Source organism: Phodopus roborovskii, unplaced genomic scaffold (assembly GCF_943737965.1).
Source record: "Phodopus roborovskii unplaced genomic scaffold, PHOROB, whole genome shotgun sequence".
Taxonomy (NCBI): domain Eukaryota; kingdom Metazoa; phylum Chordata; class Mammalia; order Rodentia; family Cricetidae; genus Phodopus; species Phodopus roborovskii.
Window position 1 is genome coordinate 24685881 of NW_026126480.1, and position 22997 is coordinate 24708877.

Below are 22997 nucleotides of genomic sequence, written 5' to 3' on the forward strand. Positions count from 1 at the left end.
CTATTAAAAAATGGGGTACAGAACTGAAGAAAGAATTCTCAATGGAGGAAATCAAAAAGGCTGAAAGACACTTAAGAAAATGCTCCACATCCTTAGCTATCAGGGAAATGCAAATCAAAACAACTTTGAGATACCATCTTACCCCTGCCAGAATGGCTAAAATTAGAAACACCAGTGATGACTTATGTTGGAGAGGATGTGGAGAAAGTGGAACACTCCTCCACTGCTGGTGGGAGTGCAAACTCATACAGCCACTTTGGAGATCAGTATGGCGGTTCCTCAGGAAAATGGGAATTAGTTTACCACAGGACCCGGCAATCCCCCTCTTAGGCATATACCCAAAGGATTCACATCAATGCAACAAAGACATCTGTTCAACTATGTTCATAGCAGCACTATTTGTAATAGCAAGAACCTGGAAGCAACCTAGATGCCCTTCAATTGAAGAATGGTTAATGAAGATGTGGCACATCTACACAATGGAATACTACTCTGCAGAAAAAAATAATGGTATCTTGAAATTCGCAGGCAAGTGGATGGCACTTGAAGAAACCATCCTGAATGAGGTAACCCAGTCACAAAAAGAGGAACACAGTATGTACTCACTCATATATGGATTTTAGACCTAGATCAAATGATCACCAGCCTATAATTCACATCACCAGAGGAACTAGGATACAAGTTGTATTCTAAGAGATTCATATAAAGTCCCTCACAGAACTGGGAAGGGACAAGTCCCCCAGACCTCAGGTATAGTGGGGGAGGACAGCTAATGGAGAGGGAAGTAGGAGAAAATGAGAGGGAGGAGAGGAAGGCATGTGCGACTAGGAGGATTGAGCCTGGTTAGGAATGGAAAATAGGAAAGAGAGAGAGAGACAGAGACAGAGAGAGAGAACATAAAAGAGGGAGCCAATATTGGTTTGAAGATAAAGTTGAACACAAAGAAAGGTCGAAGGAACTACAAGACTGCTCCCAACTAACAATCTCAGCTTCCGTGGAAAGGCTATCATAAATGCCCTTCCCGGAGAGTGAGATCAACAACTAACTTCTCCATGGAGTCCTCAACTAATGCCTGTTGAAAACAGGAGCAAACACCCATACATAAACACTGAGTCAAACTAGAACCCAGAAGCAGATGGAGAGGACAAGACCATGCGGTAGAAGTACATAGAGACAGCTTACCTGAACAAGGAGGAGCTAAGGGCCACTAGACTGATAGCTGGGAAGCCAACAGGGGTCTGACTCGGACTCCCCTGAATATGGGTCTCAGCCAGAAGGTCTGAGCAGTCTAAGAGACCTCAGACAGTGGAGCCAGGATGTATCCCTGGTGCACAAAAGGACTTTGCAAACATATCCCCCATGGAGGGATAACTGCCTTATTCTAGAGATAGGAGAGAAGCCCTAGTCCCTACTTCACAGGACCTGTCAGATCTACATGACCCCAACTGGATGGCATTCCCCTACATATTGTATTGTGGTGGGGGGTTGGGAGGGGAGGGTGTTTAGAGTGCATGGGAGAGGGTAGAGAGGGCAAAAGGGAGGGAAGGAGGGAGGGAGGGCTTGGGGGGGAGGGAGGGAGGGAGGGAGAGGGAACTGGGATCGACATGTAAAATAATAATAAAAAAAAAAAAAAAAAAAAAAAAAAACCGCTTTGACTCCAAAATTTAAGTTGAAGAACAAGTTACTGGGGAAAAGTATTTCTATTTTTGTTTCCACAGAAAATGAAAAGATGTGGATTCCTTCCAGACTAATGTGGTTTGATCACACCAGACCGCCTGAAACAGAGTACAAGCTGATCCTACATTCCAAACAGCTGGACAAAACAGCCCTACAGACTACAGCTAGGATATCTGAATCTTCTTCGAATCCCCCAAGACAGCGCCCCTTACCAGCAGGAAGTAGTTTGGAAAGAACGACGCCCAAATTCCCAAATATTGTGTATAAATGTTTGTTTTCATTTAATTGGACTTTGTTATATAAAATTAAATAAAAAATACTCTATATGCAAAAAAAAAAAAAAAAAAAAAGAAAATAGTACTCCAAGATGGCATGTCACATAGGACAAAAGGAAGTGTCCAACTGTGGCAATATGTGTTAATTGTATGGCTTTCCAAAGCCGAGGAGAACTGGTATCAATTACAGTATAATTACCATTACTTCCAACAGAGTTAACATGTACTTACTACAAAGTAGCACACAATTAACTGGTGTCACACTGCAGATTAAATAAGATACAAATTAAAAAATCCCAAATGGGGTCACAATATTCTTCTAAAAAATAAAAATAGACCTAAAAATAAAAATAAAATTAAACAAGTTTTCCCTGATAATGTCACATACAGATTTTTCACCTAATTACTTAGTGGGGGGTGGGTATCAAAAGATTTAAGTGAGGACACACTATTTCTAGGTATTACATGAAAAACTGCATAAAGACAGAAACGCATACATTAACAAAGAATTTAAATTTCTTAAGCTAAATAAATACATTGCAAATAAAATTAGAGTTTTCTCACGTCTTTCAATTCTTGAACATTGAACAACCCTTCTTTGAAACCAAATTCAAGAAGCTTCTCAGTTTTTACTGATGGCCAATAGAGACTGCCTGAGTTGGGCTACAGAGGCACACAGAAAAGAGTAAGGCTGAGTCTAGGGGCAGAGGAGGGGACTTATACAGACTAACAGGTTATTTGCTATGTGTGGCAGTAAATCATGTAATTCTGTATCAGGGGTGAAGGGAAGGCAGGAAGAATGCTACAGTTCCTTGTTGGGATGCCTAAAGTCAACAACACAGGAGACAAGGGGTTGTGTGGTACAAGCTAAACACACATCTAGATTTAATTGGAAGGGAACTGTGAGGTTGATGAGAGGACAAAGGGAAAGTAGCTGTCTTTAAAACACAGCTACAGTGTGTCTGCTGTATCCTTTTCAAACATCTGGGTTTCTGATTGAATTCCTCTGTAAGCATTATTCAGAAATACTGCTCAGGACTATAGAAAGCTGATGGCTTTGTAACAAACTTCCAGGATAAAATTCTTGCTAAGTCTTAGATAATCTGAGTGGAAACTGCTATGGGATTGTCATCTTCTCCTTAGCATGCTAAGAATAAACTTTGTAAATAACATGTTAATTAGTATAGCAGACAATATTTTATTAGCAACTTGTGTTTTGCATATTTTTGAACATTTTTCTTTTAATTTCCCATGCCTGACTTTTCTTTCTTCTTCTTTTTTTTTTTTTCCTGGTGGTATGCAATGCCTGCTTGAGATTAAAAGCAGCCAGGCACATTTGTAAAAGGCGGTGCATCTCCTTTGAAATGACATAAGCATATGTACAGATCCACAAAGCTTTGGGCAGTTTGTTCTCCCTGAAGTCAACTTTTCTTCTTTTTAATGAATATGAAGCCTAGAAATAGACATTTATTCTTGCTCCTGTTTCTGTAATTTACTAGATTTCTGACTATTTGTTAGGCACCCAGGGAAACCAACCAGTTTAGAGAGGTGACAGAGAACTATAGGAGTGTGATGATGATGCCAGACCACTTCCTCTTGTCCCCACAGTGCTGTTACGTTCCTCTGATTATTGCAGTCTCAGAAATGTGCTGATCACTGTGTGTGTCGGGAGATTCCACCAAACATGAGAAGCTAATATCCCAGCTAGAGTACATTATGCATGTGATGTAAATGAGCTAAGGGCTCTCTACATATCTGCAGCCTGTCATTAGAGAGCCCAAAGACACAGAGAGGTGTGCTCCTCATTACTATCCCCATCCTCTGAGTGAGTAAAGGAGGGAGTAGATAAAGATCACCTGATCTTGACAACTGATTCTTAATGACACAAACTTGAAGTATTTTCAATTTAAAGTATAGTCTGGGTGAAGTATTTTATGTATTGTCATTCTATGGTGGAGAAGGTTGTCATTTCCATGTTCAGAAAAGAGAGGCTGAAATGCCTTGTATTATAGCTCAGACAGTGAAGTTTGGGACTGCACCAACTTTTTTTTTCTAGAAAGTCAGCAGTCAGTCTTCAGACTTATGTTTCAACAATTGAAATGCCAAGATAATGCCAACATTGGAACTGAATTTAATTTAGTTTATAACTTTGAGTTTCGGCTGATCATTCGGGGCCAGGCACTAAATAGCACGGCATTTTAAAATTCTGGGTTGTAATTCTTGCTTAAAAGTTTTTATATATTTGGACAGCCATCTCTTCAAAGTTCGAAATGGTATTTAATCCATATGAACTGTTTTCTAAAAGAAACAAGAACAACCCCTCCAAGGGACTGTGTCTCAATAAACAAGCACACATACCCTGTCCACTCCCTGCCTTGTCCAGGAGAGAACTGAAAACCCAGCAGAGGCAAAGAAATTGTTCACTCACTAAGACCAGCTAAGGAGAATTACTTAAATTGGTCTGCACAGTCTCAAGGGGGGAAAAAAACAACAACAGTTAAGCATAGAACAACTTTTCATGTAAATATTATAATTAGCAGAAGTTTTAAATGTTTGCAGAAATTTTAACAGTAATTTCAGACCAATTAATGACTTGAAAAGACCATTAGAATAACAGTTATAAACTACTGAAGTTTTAATAATATAGTTACTTGTATTTTGTGTTTGATTTTGCTTTTGGGACAAGTCTCACTATGTAGCCTTGGTGGCCTGTAACTTGCTATGTAGATCAAGCTGGCCTCAAACTTGCAGAGACTCACCTGCCTCTGTCTCCTAGGTGCTGGGATTAAAGGTGTGTGACATGCCTATTAAAATTTGATTCTTTTTGTTTGTTTTTCCAGACAGGGCTTCTCTGTATTGCTTTGGAGTCTGTCCTGGAATCAGGCTGGCCTCAAACTCACAGAGATCCACCTGCCTCTGCCTCCTGAGTGCTAGGATTAAAGGCATGTGCCACCAATGCCTGGATAAAATTTAATTCTTATGAAACTCTGTCATACATATTCAAAAAAAAAAAAAAAGAAAGAAAGAAAAAAGAAAGAAAGAAAGGAAAAGGAAAAATACTAAAAAAAGACTAAATTTGTTTTTAACCAATTAAATAAATGCTCATTTTTAAATTTGTATTGATTATAACAGTTAGTTTTAATAAATGAGATGATAGCCAAAAGAGTGGCAAAATGATTAATTAATTATAAAATAAACTTGGCTAAGCAGGTTAAGACCTGCCATTCCAACAAGGTTCTGAGTTGTGGGCTTGTTCTCCTGTGGCACTAGAGTATGAGGAGTGACTATTAGAATGCTCAAACCCAAAGCAACAGTATGAAAATAAACACATCTATTTAGGAGTCTGGTTTAAAACATTAGCTTTCCCCTAAGACTAGTCAAAATGTCTGTAGGCTCACTATTGCCTTCGTCACGGTTTTGAAATGACATGTGCACTCTTAGTGCAGCTTCTCTATGAGAAGAAGTCAGTGTCTGTAGTCCTTAAACATCCCTTTCTGCTTCTGACTTCCCGAAGCCACCTTTTAACATTATAAAAATTGAGGATGGTAATGCTCAGAAAATAGTCTCAGGGAGCAATATGAAATCCGTATCTCTCAATACTGTGGCCTTGCCTTGGGGCTGGAGCAGTAGATTTGTCAGCACTTAGCTGAGTTTCAGGTCTCCCTTACTGCTCTGAGGAAATTATAAAGCATGTCCTGTAAACACCAGAGATTTTGGGCACAACAGACCTGATTTACTTGAAACTGACTGCACTTCCTCTCCACAACCTCTCCTTTCCACCACCCACAAGGATGACAAACAAACAAAAAAAAAACTGCTTTATTTATGGAAAACCAGAGAGGACACACTACTTATTTATGTATCAGCCTAAGGCTGCCAAGCTCATTCTGTTCCAAGGAGGCAACAGGCAGGAATCCCAGAGCATGGCTATACTCCTCTTCCAAGCAGAAGCCACCACCTTACTTCTCTGGCTCTTTTCAGACATTAGAGAGCCATGGTGACATCAAACAGACTGTCAGCCCTGTGCCTGCAATCTTGCTGGAAGCCATATCTATCGATGCTTCAGAACTCCCTGAGGGAGGCTGGGTAATAGAGACTTGCCTGAGTCCCCTAGAAAACAAACCTCCTGCCTTAGCATCAGGTCTCAACTCCTTTTGCCATTTTGCACTGCTTAATTTCTAAGACTTCACCTAGTATCGTAGGCATAAATCAGGCCATGAGGGAGGCCACCATTCACACCAGCTCCCGAAACTCTGCAACTTGGCACTCACTTTATAAATTTAAATTTTTGAAGCTCTTCAAGGCCAGACTTCACGTCCTTAGATAAACGAACCAACCTTAGATTGCATGTGAGTCTGTACCCCTGCCACCCTCTGTACTGTGCCACCTCCTCCTTGCACAGAAATTCCTTTGTGGTTTGGGGGGGGACCCTTCATAGGACGCACACGCTGGCTATGTTGCTACAAAGGTTACAGAATATAGGAGGAGATGCAGTTATTAAGGACAATAGCCTTCTCCAGAACAATCCAGAAGCAGCAAGTGCCTCTTAGCTCTATAGAGTTTGAAGAAAAATCACCAGCAATCAGAGGCTGTACCCTAACCATAGCAAGCTTCAGATGGGAGGGTAGGCAGGGGGTGGGGGGAGGTGCAGGAAGGAGGGAGAGGCAGAAAAAGGTGGCAGATCAGAGAAAGAGAAATGTATTCTCACACACATGAGAGGCAAAGACAGAGCAGCGCACACTCCACACCAGACCCACTGCCGGAAGGTGAGAAATCATCAGTGAGACAGAGCAAGTAGAGATTTTGACTGCAAAGCTCTCCTGAAGCCCAGCAAGAAGGTTCCCTGGCTGAGCAGAGCCTGGCCCAGGCATACCAGTGTGGAGACAGACTGAAAGGAAACACAGCTTCATGCTGCTAGGAGGGCTAGTGCATTCAGTCTGGTTTCAGCTCATATGCTCACAGCTAGTGAATGACCACATTAGATTCAGTGTCGGGGAAGGGCATGGGGAGGGTTAGCACAAGGGCTCTTCCTTCTTGTTCCCAATAGCAGTAAGCAACGGTGGTGGTAGGAAGGCATAGAGCACAGGGGAAGTGGGGGCTGTCTGTCCTCGGTGCTTCCCTCGAAACAGGACAGTAGAAACAAGAGCTCTGACAGGGTTTTCCTGAGCGGCAAGGAAGATGCCTGCACCAGAGAACTTATTAGTCATAAATGCCCATGAACTAAGCTAATTCCATCAGCTTTTCATTTGTGTTTACAGCCTCACATCTCTACCTTAGTCTTGCTGGGAGAGAATAACTTACTACTTGCTATGTAACAAGTTCATTGTCTGAAAGTTTATCTGGGGAAATACTGTTTACCTCAGCCACTACCCTCCCTCTCCTCCTCCCCTCTTTCCTCTTTCCATCTCTCTCCTCAATCTCTCTCTGTCTCCTTCAGTTTCTTCCCAGACATTCAAGACCCCTGTCACTGGAACCTTGTACCTTACTACACCCTACCTCGGAGTGTGGTTCTCATCACTGCCCAGATGAGAAGACAGATGCCAGTGTTCCTGGAGTGTGCTATGCTTGGGAACCTCATCTGGATGCTTCTCAGTGCTCTTTCTGCGAAGCACTGCAAGTTCTTCCAGTTCTCAGGACCATTTCCACCCCCACCCCCACCCCAGTCAGCAGGGCCTCCTTTATCTTCCAGTGCCTCAAGCCCCTTACTAATGGGTTCCCTCTCACAAGTGGTGCATGGATCTTTTCTATCTTGGCTCCTAAATGAGACTATATTTCCATCAGGGCAGAGAGGGGCTAGCCAAACCTGCACACAAACTTGCCCATCAGATGGCAAGCTCTTCCTGACCAGCTCTTTGCGATGTCCTAATGCTGGAAGCCATGAGGAAGCCAGAAGACTTACATCTGCCTTACTTCACACATACTATGTTATTGGCTCTTGCCCCCAGCCTTGTATATTTATCATGTCTGCCTTCCCAGTGAGTAAATAAAGGCACTCAAAAGTAAGGGACCACAGGTGTCACAGCTGTAAGACCATGTGGCTGAAGTGAATGGAGCATTCATTAGACTGAAGCTAAGACTCTGACCTCACTGTGACTTATTCAAAAGAGTTTTGTTCCTTCTTCCACTGATGATGTTTGCCTAAACCTAAGGATATTATGTTACAGCAGCTACAACAGTGGTCTAGAATACAAAATATTAAATCTACTTCCAACCTCCTCTGCAGAGGTGTTACTGATTTAGGGAACTTACAGTCTTAAAAGAACAAAAGGGTCCTACCCTCTTTTTCAATAATGGTAGTGATCAAACCCAGGGTCTTATGTATAGCAGGCAGGTATGTTCCACGGAGCTTCAACCCAAATCCTAAGAAGTTCTCAATATACCAGTGTGACTTTTTAAACCATGAGTTCATGAAATTATTTCTTTAAATTTGTTTCCACTTTGGAGGTGGAAAAATGGATTTTAATGTTGAGAGTTTACTAGCAATATATATGAGGATCCCAAACTTAATGTTTTACTTTTTCATAAAAACTACGATGATTCTCCATATAGAACAAATTTGAATGATCGCTTTTTTGGAGTTACTGGGGACTGGCAGCCAAATAGATATATGAACTAGGGCTAGTGGGCAATGCATGCCACAAAACACTCTTTGTGTTTCTTCAAAGCCAGTGCTGTTGACTTCATTTATAAAAAGACATAAAGGGCAAATCAGGGTTGAACCAAAAATAAAAGCAAGCATTTCTCTCCATAGCAGGAAGAAAGTACTTTGGGAAATTCTAATCTTAGTTGCAAATGTCAAGATTACAAACTGGATCTTAGCTAAAAGTGAAGCTCTGCCAGAGTGCTCCTGAAGGTACATTTGGGACAATACTGAGAGGGGATCCAGAAAGGAAAGAAGGTCACTTCTAATGTAGAATTCTCACATATACTCTAAAGAGGCCTAACTGAGACCCACCCACTGAAAATGAAAACACTCAAAAATAGTAACAGTCACCACCATCAAGAGAGTAGAACAGAATCAGAAATGAACACAGATAGACATACATATTCCATCACAAAGCAACCTCATGTGCATATCAAGGTCAACAGAGAGAGAGAGAGAGACAGACAGAGAGATAGAGAGACCGAGAAAGGGAGAGTGCCAGTGTTTAGGGTTCACTAAGACACAGGTCAGAGACTGACACTATGGGATGGGATGAAGGCTGCTACAGTGGGAAGATGTGGTCTATGGGACCATGAGTATGAAGAGTCTCACTTTCAGTGCTCCCTGATTGCATGCCATCCAATGATTTGAGCTCCTAGAACCTCATATTTACCTGCAAAGGGGAATGATAGAAAAAGTCTATTTGTAAGGACGGCTGTGAGGGCCATTTGTAATGGATAAATTAAAAAAAAAAAAAAGGTTTACAAACAAACCACTGACATCCCCGTTATTCTCAAAACAGTAACTTCCAGAGGAGTCGTCTCAGGTAAAGAGGCTGCTGTTACTCACCTGCCTATTGCTAAAAAGGTTTATGTAAACCTTTGACAAGTGTCAGCTACTGAGAACAAAACTGTCATATAAAGTGTATCTACAAAAATTCTTATTGGCATCAACTTAAATCATTTCATATGCATGCTACCAAGTGCTTTCTGTGTACTGAACATACCCAAAAAACAGATGTATCCTTTGACCTTAACTCTAATAAGGTATTATATAGCACATATATCATATATTATGCATGTATGTGTACCATATATCACATGTGCATGGCTCACAATTGCAAGGATTATATCAGGTAACAGAGAAGGACTACACTGAAGTTAGTACTGTGTAAATTTCAGAGTCCCCAACATTGTTACCTTAGGTCATGGATACTGTTATGGGATCTGGAATGCACAGGTTCCCTTGCAGAGCAATGTATTAAAGAATGTTGGGTAGTACTAGTTTGGTTAAGAGAATGCAGAATGTGAATTTTTACTTCTATGAAAAATGAAATGGTTCCTAATTTATACCTCTGAAGAGAAAAGCTGTCATCACTGGGGGAGAGAAAAACATATTAGACTTTCAAGTCTGTAGATCTGGAAAATGATTAGGACATTTGTGAGAAGTCTCCAAAGAAATACAAACATAAAGTCCCCAGTTCTCAGAGTGAAAAGATGGAAGAAGCCAGCATCATGAACTGAGACAGCAAGTTCAAGAGAGGCCCACAGCTTAGAAGCAGAGAGCCTGCCTCCTAGAGCTGAGAGTGCAGGTTCCAGGGCCCAGAGGCACCTAGGCAGGAGCACTGACCTTTCAATGGATAGGTAATGCTTCTCTAACAAGGTTGTGATACCCAGGGGCCTTGTGTATGTTCCCAGGAGCTTGGTTAAAATAGGAAAACAGCTTAGAGATTATTCAGCATTGCTAAGATTGTATTTTAAACAGAATCTCACTTTATGTTCAATGTGTTAGTAAGTTTTTAAAAAACATGACAATCATTTCTCCTGAGAAGCAATTTTACTCATACAATAGACATACTGGTGATCAAGAAGCTCACAATGGGTCTGTGACCCCCATTAGCATTTAAGTAAACATGAACACAAAAATTATTGTGTGCTTATTTTCCCACACTGTTACATGACTTCATCTCACTTTTCTTATGAACCTGAGTTTCTTACCAGTTGTTTCTTTTTCATACTATCTCCTTTCCCTGTAGTTCTTATTCCTTTTCTTATAGTATGTATCACTGCAAATCACTCATAATGATGTATGAAAAATACAAGTTACACAGTGTTGTTAACAGCTTTTGCCCCTTAATTCCAAGAGAATTAAACCTCAAGACTCTACTTATTTCTAAACAGTTAGGCTGTTTGACTAGAAGATGTTTTAAAATTAAGGTGCACGCAATTTAAACATTAATGCAGATATGTGCACAGTTCTATATAGAATATCATACAACCTCTGCTCTGAACTTTATAGGCCTTTTTAGAGTGTCCAATAAGCCAAAATTCTTTCCACAGTAATACTAAGACATTATTTGTCCCTTTAGGTTCCTTTCTCTATTTTGGAAACAATGACACTCAAAATATTGTAAGTCTAGGATAAGGTTTTAGTGACAAAGTAGAAAAGAAAGCCTGTCTTTTTTCAAAATAAATCAGAAACTAAAGATGTCTGTAAAAATTAAAAATAAAGTCATCCACATTATAATTTTTGCTTTAAAAGGCATAGATAGTGCTCAAAATGTTTCTTACACCAATATCTAATTGATCTGTTATTATTTTAAGTAAATAAGTATTCTAATGTTTCAGTTTTTATATCTAATGTGGTGGATATTGATTGTTATCATCCATGTAAAATAGCTCATACAAATTCAAAGTCTTTGCAGTCTTTAGTAATTTTCAGGCGTATAAAAGGGCCTTGAGACCTCAAGAGCTGAAAATAGCTGCTAGAAAGATTAGACCTGGAAGGATGAAGGTTTGGAAAGTGCCAGCCCTGGTGAGGGGCTTAATTAATAAGTCTGTTCCACAGATTGTGCAGATGATAGCCCTTCCAAAAGATGAGTACAAAACTATTACCTGATTATGTGGAATCTTAACATGTTCACTGGGAGAAGTGGTAACTGGATTTGGCATTTTGACCTAATACTTGTAAACAAAACTAAAAGCTTCATATCTGTTCCAAACCCTTACCTCTGTTCTTAAAAAGCACCTGGAATCTTAAGTCCTTACCAAGTCCCACATTCTTCCCAGTGAGAGGGCAGAGCAAACAAGAACCAGAACTAAGTAAGTTGTGGTTTTTTCTTTTCTTTTTTTCTTCCTTTTTTTTTTTTTTTTTTTTTTTTTTTATGAATTAAGCCTTAAACCAGTAGCTAGGCAACCAATGAAGTAGCCCTGACAACAGGGAAGAAAGAAGGTAATGGTTGCATTCAGCCAGAGCCTACACACAGCACCATGGAGCTGCCCAGTGCTACTGGTTCAAATGCAAAACACAGCATTAACAAATCCTCACTGCTCTCTCCTACAGCTGTTCATCTCAAAGAGAATGCAGGAACACATGTGTTTATGTAGCTGCCTGCAGCTCACAATAGTGGCATGTTCCTTAAAATGGATGTATGAAACTCCGATATACACCTTGGTTTAGATTCTAATTAAAGCTGTTCCATCCATCTCTGGAGACATGGGAACAAATGCTATGATGGACAGAAGAGTGACCTTAGCTGGGTCTTTGCTTCCTCACCTGGGAAACAGGAAGAGCAAAGCCCATCTCTTTGAACAGATCAAGAGAAACACTATATGTAATTTGTATTTTTGGTGCATAAATGACTATTTAAGCACTGGTTGTCATGTGAAAAATATTGTACAATGTCTTCAGAATTGACTGCTGCTCTTCTTTGCAAACACAGATGATCACAGATCTGTCCCTTCTTGTGAAATTTCCATTGTACTCCACATTCTTCCATAGTGTATTTCTTGAGAGCAGATTGATAGAGGAAACCCTGCAACTGAACATGCCAGTCAACTGCAAAGACAACAATCCCAATTAATTGGCTCTGTGTACACTTGACTTGGAAACAGTAAGCACCCATTGGTCTGTATAAGGAGTTCAGTTATTCCATGGTGTGCTAAATAGCTTGTTCCCAGCCCCCTTGTTATAAGGCTGTATTGGCCTTCTGATTACACTTACCCTATCACATAGCAGTAAATATCTGAATTAACTGTAGAAATAGCAAGAAGCTGTGGCAATTGATCATGAGAAGCAGTCTCCCTCATGTGTTCCTTTTCCAATTAGAGAGGAAACTTTATATCACTGTGGTGCAGATGTTCTCAGTTTGCAAAGTCAGGTGAGGAGCAAAGACCCATACTTTTAGAAATGCAACAGTGGCTTTTAAGCAACTAGCAACATTTACAATGTGCTTATCATTCTCCTATTTTATTCAACTGGGAAAAAATACCATTTAGGCATGAGTAATGATTGTTGCTATCAAACACCAGGCAGAGTATATTTTTAAAAAGAAAGTATGTATTAAATCAGAAGATAACAAAGCTCCCTACCAACAACAAATCATATTTGAATATTATCTTGTTGGCTGCACTGATTCTAGCAGGTAACTAGTCCATGAAAGTTTCCTAAGGGTCAGTGAGATGGCCTTGAAGGGTAAAGACACTTGGCAGCAAGTCTGAGATCTAGACTCAATCTCCAGAGCCCACATCAAGGCAGGTGAGAACTGATTCCACAGCGTGTACTCTGACCTCCACATGTGATACACACACCCACACCATCATGCACACATGTCCAGTAGAAATAAAAACACAATTGAAAACTTTAAAGCTCCTTTGAAAACAAAAATCAAAATGCACAGGGAAATTTGTGAGCAGCTGCCTGTTGGAGTTTTCCTAGTCTTCACTCCATTCTTAGACACTGTAGCCCCCAAGTACAGTAGTTTCATCCTTTATCACTGGAGTATATCAAAGAGAGAGAAAACTAAATGAGCACAAAGTTGACACACAGTTTTAAAATGAGAAAGAAGCCAATACCAATAGATTATTTTCCATGTGAAATGATTGTTACACCCTTCCTCAAACAACCCTTCAAAGAAAGATTCTCAATATCTTCATTTCATAACTATGGTCATTGAAACTCAGAAAGGTAAGGTGACATACTTAGGTAAAAAAATGTCAAAAAAAAAAAAAAAAAAACACCAAGGAGAGAATTGAGACCCAGGGTGAATCAACACCAAGACCCAGGCTTGCTCTCATCTATTTGTGGCCTCAAATTCTGTTCTGCTCCTCACCTAGCCAGTTCTAGGTCTATGTCTGCATCACTCAATCTTCTGTTATGGATCCTGAGCCAAAAACCAGAGTAGCAGGAAGAAGGCAGCTTCTACAGGGAAAGCAGGAAGCACATGCTCCTCTGTGCCATAGCTTTTCCTTATTCCATCAAAGGTTTGAGACAGTCCTTGTAAAAGTTATTTTGCATGCCTAAGGCTTAAACTATCATAGAAAGCTGCTAAGCAAATCCAGTACTATTCTCCTGTGGAAACAATAACCCTGGTAAGGAACACCAAAACTTAATTCTGTTTTTTTGCTATAAGCCTCTACTGTCAGTAAGACTCCCCCCCCCCCAAGGTCTATCTCTCCTCTGTAACCAGCAGATGGATGCAAAGCACTCTCCCATCTCTTCATGCTAGGAGGTTTTGATGGTGGTGGTAATGGTGGTGGTGGTTGAATGGATTGGTTTGCTCTGATTTTGGCAACCCCAGGACTGTGAACAAGCTGAACAAGCTCTCTAACACTAAGCTCAACCCCCCACACTGTACTTCCAATCACAGCCATGTATTTCAGAGGCACCTAAGTGTGGCCCTTTGCCCCTGTGCTCATTTGGACATCTCCGGAGGGCCAGATTCTTCCTCAAGCAACCCCCAGAGGGAGTGGTGGCTCAAACCACATGCATATGCCTGTGCAGCCTACCCATTTCTGAGGGCCATGACCCAACATGATAATATGATGTCTGTACATGAAATTTTTCTATCCAGTCATTGAGTACACACACACACACACACACACACACACACACACACACACACACACACACACACACACACACCAAACAAGAAAAGAATCGGTCCCTCTGACACCTTCTTAACACTTTTTGTGCACTTTGGTATATACTACTTGGGATAGGACAGTGTTTTCAGTGTTTTGTTTTGTTTTGTTTTAGCTCAAAGTGTTTTTTAATTCCCACAACATTGCTCTGAGTTAGGCATGTCAAAGTCCTACAGAGGCACACACTAGGATCCTTGGGATTGCGTGTTTGTCCAACATATCACAACCCATTCATGAAAAAGGCCACCTTATCTCACCTCTCTCTTAGCCAGATGCCCTGAGCTAAGCTCTAGGACATTTATAAGCAGTGTGATTGAAATTCTGCAGTGCATTATCTTGACAAAAATACTTAGAATTGTCATAACAATAAAATGTGTTGAGGAATTCTCCATAATATGATCATATGATCTAATTGCACTGGTGTTCCAGCACAGATGGGGCCGGCTGGTATTCTTGGTGGGAAAAGCTAACTTAGTGCCAGCCTTCTGCTGGCAGGACACTCACAGTGTGTGTTCAGAGGCTCATGGAGATGATGGTGTAAAGGAGCTCCTGAGGAGCCGTTACAGTCTATTGTCCCCACAATCTATGTATTTAGCAGACCCTGAACTCCCTGCAACAGCCACCCAGAGCAACGCCACTGGTGCCGTTCTGGCCGATCAAGTCAGTGATGTTTCATATTAAAGTGGCAAAATAAAGATTTGCTCAATAAAGTGAAACAGGTCATGGATAAATATGTATTCATACATGTGAGCCTGTGTGTGTGATAAAAACACAGCTTTCCTGTGCCTGGGTAATAAATGTTGGCCTACACTGGTTATACTTACAGAGTCTTTTTTTAATCACACCTAGTGAGATGAAACATAACAGGCAATGGTTGACAATGGGATGTGATGCTCCATCCCCTTCAGCACTGGAAAGTTCTGTCTATCCTATTTGGTCTTGCTTCAGCTAAAGACAGTCACCTCAGCCAAGATCAAGTCCTCTTTTCAGGGCTTTTATCCAAGGACTGACTGGCATGAATATACAAAACTAATTCCCCTTTCTAAATTTGGAACAATTCTCAATAACTATGAGGTCCTGAGCTTGTGGAAGAGTTGCTGGTGCAGGTACAATGCAACCATTTCCACACCAAGTCCTGCTCTGTCCCTGTCCCTTCTACAGATGGTAGTTTTGGAGACTACCCTCACACATACCTGCCACTGACATCCAGCTAATGGCCTGCTCCCCAGGGAACTCAGGTGTGTGCTATGTTTTATAAAGAATATTCAAGAAAAAGAGAGAAATGTGCTTAATAAATGATAAGGTTTGTGACAGTGATGCTGTGAAACTTATCTAAAACTGTGACATGGGATCCAACAAGCAAATTACCAAGTCTAATTTACAGTTCTTTATATTTAAAGAAAACTGGGCCAGTAATTCAAAGCTGAACAATTTTGAAACCAGATAGCAAACTAGATTTGTCCCAATCCACTTTCTAGTCTTATTGCATATTATATACTTAACCTTTTTGACTTAGGAAAAAAAATGAAAAGAAATATTGGTGTCCCTGTGGAAGGAAAGTCACAACTTTAGAATGGAAATCTGAATCATAAGAGATCCATAGCTGCCTCCCTCAGGGCTCTGGAGTGGTGCTCTTAATGCATTTATCTAACTACAACTAGCCTAACTAGCCTGGCAAATACAGCAATCCCTAAATAAGGACCATGCAATGACAAAAATCACCTCAAACCAGTGCTCTCCTTCAGGAGGCTGGGATTCTCTAAGAAGAACCAATGAACATACACAGCATTCCTAAAGAGCATGGGCTTTTCTAGTGTCCCAAATTCAACCCCAGGAAAGCTATCTACTGGTGCAATGACCCCCTTCAACCAGGAAACCACAGCTTCCTGGTTCTGTAGAAACCACTTTGTAGCTTACCTTTTGGGACTCAGTTCTCTTCAGCATGTTGTATTTTAGGTTATAATTATCAATGTTTTCAAAGTCAACCTCATTTCTCATTTTTTTTCTCTCATGCCTTCCATGGAAAAATAAAGCTTTTGTTTTGTTTCATTTTGTTTTTTGCTTCAAATTTCTTCCTCACAAGTGAATTAAGAAAGGTCAATAGAAAATAAAAATTAATCTTTGGGATTTAAGTGTGTAGTGTTCACATTTGGACCTTTAGTTCCAACTGACTATAGTAAATAACTACACATAGTGCAAGGTATTAATTGTTTTCTTTATTATTCTATAGGTATGTGTATGTGCCTAAGTTTACATATGATGTGACATATCCTGTAAGATGATACTGGCAGTTATAGTTCAGGGACAACTGAGGGAAAAAATATCACATCTTTACTAAGCTTTAGGAAATCAGCTCTCTCTAGAACTAAGCTTCCTAGTCCATATGAGGCTTAGTGTACCCCATCGCATTACTGGCCCCATCCTACCCTGCACCCTGGATGTTTCTAGTATGGCTTAAGGGTACAGTAAGGTCAAGAGGTTGGGAATGAGCTATATTTGTGCACATCTTGCAATGGGTCTCACTGTTTCTTTAACAGAAAAAACCTTAACTTTATGTAACTGTGAATGTGACCTTGTTTTGAAATAGAGCATTTACAGATATCATCATGTTAGAGTAAGGTCATAATTGATTAGATGGGTTAGGTAGCAGACACACATACATAAGACAAGCATAAAAGACAGGAGGAAATTGGGATAAAGTAAATGTAGGCCAGGGTTTTTGCAACAATTAGAAGCCAAGACAAGGAGGGGATGATACTCCTTGAGATTTGCAGAGATCATAGCTTGTAACACTTTGCCTGGAGACTGGCCTCCAGAGTCACAGCTCAAGTCCCTGTTTCTCAGGCAAGTCAGTGTGGTCACTTAAGAAAGGATTATACCTGCGTGTGCAGATGGCCTTGCCATGCACAGGAACACAAATAGCACTATACATTTCCAACTTCTTCAAGAGCAAATAGAAAAACCTTGCAGGGAAACTAGGGAAACCACAAGTTTTTATTTTATTGTGCAAACTCTGCCACTGAGTCCTCACTACAGTTAGCAAGGGATGAAACAAAGGGAAGACTCCTGGCCAGAGCTCAACAGCCTGAAGTTTTAGTTCACTGAATAAACACATGTAAATGGTCTTTAGCATTTACTTAACAACTATTACTACTGTCTACCACAGTAGTCCCAGATTTGAAAGCAAATAAATGAATATTTTCTCACAGTTTAGTGCTGGGCAAGAGCTTGTGCATAAAAGGAATGAGTTGCCCTGCCGGCACACTCCTTTCAGGTACCCATATCCACTCTTCCTTAGGAAGCCAATATTTTTCTGTATGTTGGTCAGATCTCATTCACATGCTGGACAGATCTGGTGTGGGATGAAATAAAAGAGGCTTCCCAGAGTCAGCCAGGATGAAGATGCTTTGCCCAGGCTATGGCTGCTATCACATGTCCTCAGCTATTCCCTCTCTTAAGACATTCTGGCTACACTAGCCTGTACATGCAGAGTTCTACCTGTCTAAAGTGCCTTCCATCCTATTACTCCTGTGGCCACAATATGACTTCATTCACACCTCTATTCTGAGTCATATCCCCAGACAGTCCTTACTACCACTTCTAAAATAGCCACCCCAAGATGGCTTCTTCCTCTTGGTTCCCAGTGGTGGACTGACCCAGCCTTGTATGCTCACTTATCTCTTCATGGTCTCTGCCCCTACTTTGTGTGTACTCCGCTTAGTTTAGGCATTTACCCCAAACTCCATTATTTTTGTATGAGTGTATCTCAGAAGAAGCACTGGATGAAAGATTTGCTGAATCAAAATAATGAAAATCAAATGCAGTTTGAAATTTGTTTCTTTCTTTTTCTTTTTTTTTTTTTTTTTTTTTTTTAAACTTTTTGATGGGAAGCATAGCATTAAATGGTGGGCAACAATTCACTTACATAATTTACAGTCTTTATAAGAAATCTCCTAAATATTGCAGAATGGGACAGAGAAACACCAACAGGCAAGTAGGTTAAGTACCTGGGAGGCAACCTAAGTGCCAACCCCCAGTAATGTGAAAAGTGACACAGGGTAGATTTTAATAAATTACAGGGCAGCTCTCAACCTGGAAGCCCGAATCATCGGTAACAGGTTAGGACCTGGAGGTCTAAAGAAAGAGAGATGAGAGTGAGTGGATGGTCCTGCCATGTACTGGAGAGGGATGCAGGGTTACCTTCTCATTCCTGCAGTTGCTCAGACCCATGTTGTTCATGGAGGACAGTTTCCCATCAACCCCATGTGGCTGCTGTTGCTGCTCCCGCTGGATTTGTTCTCGCATCTTCCGAGCCTCCTGAATGGCTTTCATCACTGTGTCCTGGTCCCCAAACAGGGCAGGAGAGTTGAGACTGGACAGGATATCTGCATACACAGGGTATGTACGTTAGTAGAAGCTTGTGGGGACAGTCTCTCAAGTGCTGGCTATGATCCACTCCCCAGAGGAACACTATTCTCTGAACAAGGAAGGGACACATTTGTTATTAAGAAAAGTACAACATAGTACAGCATACAAAGCCACGTCAAACAAGCTGTACTGTTTCAGGGTTCAGTTAGGCTGTGGAAGACACCCCAGCACCCCAGGCTAGTAGGTTGTCTACTACCTCTCACAGATGATTGGTCCTAGGTCTTAATCTTGTATGTACAGGGGAAAGTATTTGTTGCTTGTGCCTATAGTATCAATGCTCCTACATTGCATTCCTAGCTCTACTGGGAGGAAGTAATCTCTTTGCATGTGTCTATACTTTGTGTACAATCTTTCCCAAATGGTGTGGGAGAGACAAGGCAGGGGATAGACAGAGAGGCAGCCGGAATTTCTGCCCAGATACTCTGATGTATTTGGTGTGCTATGTGTGGGAGTAGTCTGGGGCTTAACGGGATGAGATCTGTGAGGGCACTTTGGTGACATCTATATGTGTGTGTTTATGTGTCCACTGCAGGAGTGAGGGGGTTTTCATTTCTCCAAGAGCTGGCTGGTTAATGAAGCATTCTTCTTATCATGCTGCCTCGGTTATTTACCAAGAGAATGACAACCCTGCCCCATCTCCAGCTTGGACACCCACTGCTCCAAGCCCTCTTCCCCCACCCCGACCCTGACATATAGTGAGTGATACAGTGAAGCGGTATGTGTGGCAATGGCTTTCACATGAGCACAAATCTTCAAATCAAGTAAGAATAAATATTTTCTTCCATTATATTCCATGTAACCCAGAGGGGGGAAAAAGAAATGGAAACTAATTTTCCTCTATGCCTTGCATTTTACTCAGCTTAAATGAATACATTGGACCAGTTTTTTTTTTCATTTTTAGACAAAGGAGGACAATTATTTGATTACTGATAGATTTCAGCTGCTGTTGTATATTTGACATGATCTACTTGTGTAAGGTCCTTTGTATTTCATCACACATGTATGTGAAGCATGTATACATATATGCATATACCTCACACAGACAAACAAGGAAATCAGATATCAAGCTCACTCCACACACCTGATATGTATAACACATGTGCATATCCATGTGAGTTGTGAAGTTCCAGTAACTGTCTATGAAAATGTTTTTAAAAGTCAGTTACTTTGTATAATATTTAATTTTCTTTTATTTTGAAGTTTTTCTGATAAAAGGCCACTTTGTGCCGTATCATATGCACAGCCTGCTGTCTATAGCAGATGCTTTTCCTCTAGCCCACCTGGCTCTAACCTAAGCAGCATGGTCTGCTGCTGACAGGAGCAGGGCCTACGACATGCCAGCTCTTTCCCTGTCCCTTTGGATGAGCAGCCCTGGGAACACATGCTCTCCAAACAAGATGTGGAAGTGGATTGCATAAGGGCCACTTCAAAAAAGCAGGGTATATTCCTTATGGTGGCTCTCTCTGCTCTCATCCTCCCACTTCCAAAATGCCAGTGAGAAGAAACAGTTCACAGTAATGTCCCAGGTGTGCATCACTTCTCTCTTCTCACTGAGCACTCCTGACAGGGAACAAAAAGCTGTGGCTCCTCTGACATGATCATGACTGGAAATCAGGACAGGCTGTTGTTCATATCCTATTCTAATTTTCCCAGTGTCTGTGAGGACACTGCGTCTCACACTTGGCCTAGTTGAGCATACCTCCAGCTGAGCTTCTTGACAGCAGCAGGTTCTAGGTGAGCAACCTGTGTATTAGTCCTGGTTCTGCTCATTCATAGCACAGGTCTGGAGCTCAGTCATTCTACCAGTAAGAACTGATATGTCTACCTTGTAAAGTCAAGGGAAATTACATAAAGCAGCAAGACTAGATATGAAATTGTAATGGTTCTACTTATACATTATCATATCCAATTATAATAAACAGTAAGCTCCATGATTCAATAATGCAAGGAAGGGAACTTAGTAAAGACATGGTGAGTCTAATCCCTAACCACTGTCTTTATTTGGAAGACAAGAGACAAGAAGAGTCTAGTAACAATACCTGTAATGCTTTTGGGTTATTCCTGCTGACAAATGCTTTCTTGCCTACTGCTACATTCTCCCCAAGACCATGAATGTGTTGGGGTCCACCTATCATAGTCTTTCAAAATAGAGAGCTTCAATGTCCTGGACACTGCAAGACCCTTGTCAGGAGAGCTATTCTCTTCTGGCCTCACAGCAGCCCATGAACTACACAATACTATTCCCTACTCAGGGTTTAGGAAATACTTAAGCCCAGAGTCACAACACTAGCCAGAGAAGGTTTTGAAAACAGGCATATTCCATTGTAAAACCCATTCATTTGCTCCACACTTCTTAAACAGGTGTGTGAAAATCCCTAGAAAGCCTTGAAAATTCACATCAGAAAGCAAGAAGGAAAAGGTACATTGTGGCATGGTTTTCTGAATGAAGCCAGTTCTTGATGCCCTTACAGAACTACTTTAGGGCAAAATCTTGACAAAATTCAGATATCTTAAAGTGTCTGATGGTCATGGTCCACTGTCATCTAAAAAAAAAATGGATCCCAGCAGGATTTGAGACATTTTTCAAAAGTTCTACTCACCTAAGATACTAAGGTGAGTTCTGTTTCAGTGGAGTGTCACTATCCTTCCCAAAGAACACATAGAACCCAAGGGCAAGCCATCCCTGGCCCATTTTGCTTCTTTTCTAGGTCACAGGTCTCTTTCTGAGGTGTACTTTCCCATTTACCTAAAGAGGACCCTCTTCCCAGGCTCCCTCCAATGGGGCTGGGGATGCTGCTCTTGTTTGGCAGGTTGATAGGACTGGTTTTGCTGGCTGGGAAGAGGCTCTGGGTGGGAGATGTTGGGGACTTCACAGGCTCTGCTGTCTTAGGCCTCGATGAGAGATTCAGCGGCTGGGCTGTTGTTTCATCCTACAAGAGTTTAACATAAATAATTATTTTAGAAAAGACAAATGAAGCACATTATCACTTAGTAAGCCACAGTTATTTTACACCTCCGAGACAATGCCAATGTTCTCCTACAACAATAACAAAAGAAGCTAATTATCTACCTCCTTGAAGATTCATCGGAAGGAACCTCATTAATTTCCCTGTGTTATGCTTCTATTTACATTAACTGTGTAGTTGGATCATTCTTTTTGCCAAATTAAAATCTGAATTAGCTCACATTACAGCTTAATTTCCTAATGTGTTTTCAGGGATCTAAATTAACCTAGGGCATTTACAAAGAATTATTTAAAATTTCAGTAGCTCTGTAATGCTTTGTGTTAGTCTCTCAGAAAAGTTCCTGTGACTATAAATAGTCCTTGCAGCTAATTTTTTAATATATATTTTAAATCAAACAATTGCAAGTACTTTAGAATGGAAACATGGAAAGTCTTCTTCTGCTATCCAGGGCCCCTGCCCTCAGAGTCCCATGCCACACCACAGGCTTCTATGTGGCTTTCAGGGTGTGGGTGCTCTTGTGGTTTATATTCTGGTTTCTATTCATGTTTAAAATTAATTTTTGTGAAGAGCAAGCACACATTATAATTATGTTTTACATGCTATGCTATATGCAATTTATTTTTCATGTTTAAAGTGATGTCTTGTTACAATCTTTGCTACATATATTTATGGAATGTCTATTTTAAGACCATATCCCTCCACATTGAGCCCAGTATTTTCATCTCTGACTTGGAATTCTAGGGTAGCCAGTGACTTGAAAGTTAAGCAACTAGTTTTCATTTTTGTCTCATTTATCATACCATTGAAGAGTTGCAGACAATATTTCTATCATTTCAGAAATATAGATATGAGCATGTAATTTAAAGGCTCAATGTTGAGATCTACATTATTGCATTCTGAAGCAAAACCATCAGCAAATGTCAAACCCTGTTTTGCCTCTGGGAGGGCACAGAGAACTTGCTTTCAGTGACATTCAGAATTCACAACAAAGTCTTGTAACAGAACATTCTCTCTCATGGTAAATGTGACATCACTGAAGCTTTATTTCTCCATTTATAAAAAGATGGCCATATACAACAGGATGTCA

The 22997-nt window shown here is 40.7% G+C and overlaps 1 protein-coding gene across 13 annotated transcripts in view; it reads right to left on the reverse strand.

The window, feature by feature from the left end:
- Window positions 1-22997, reverse strand: part of Sox6 (SRY-box transcription factor 6) — a 580992-nt gene that overhangs the window by 47368 nt on the left and 510627 nt on the right. For all 13 annotated transcript variants that reach the window (XM_051192737.1, XM_051192743.1, XM_051192732.1 and 10 more), the window contains 2 exons: window positions 21691-21874; window positions 18717-18901 (listed from right to left, as the gene is read on the reverse strand). In XM_051192737.1, coding sequence (XP_051048694.1) covers window positions 18717-18901; window positions 21691-21874 — 369 coding nt within the window. The remainder of the gene's footprint in view (window positions 1-18716; window positions 18902-21690; window positions 21875-22997) is intronic.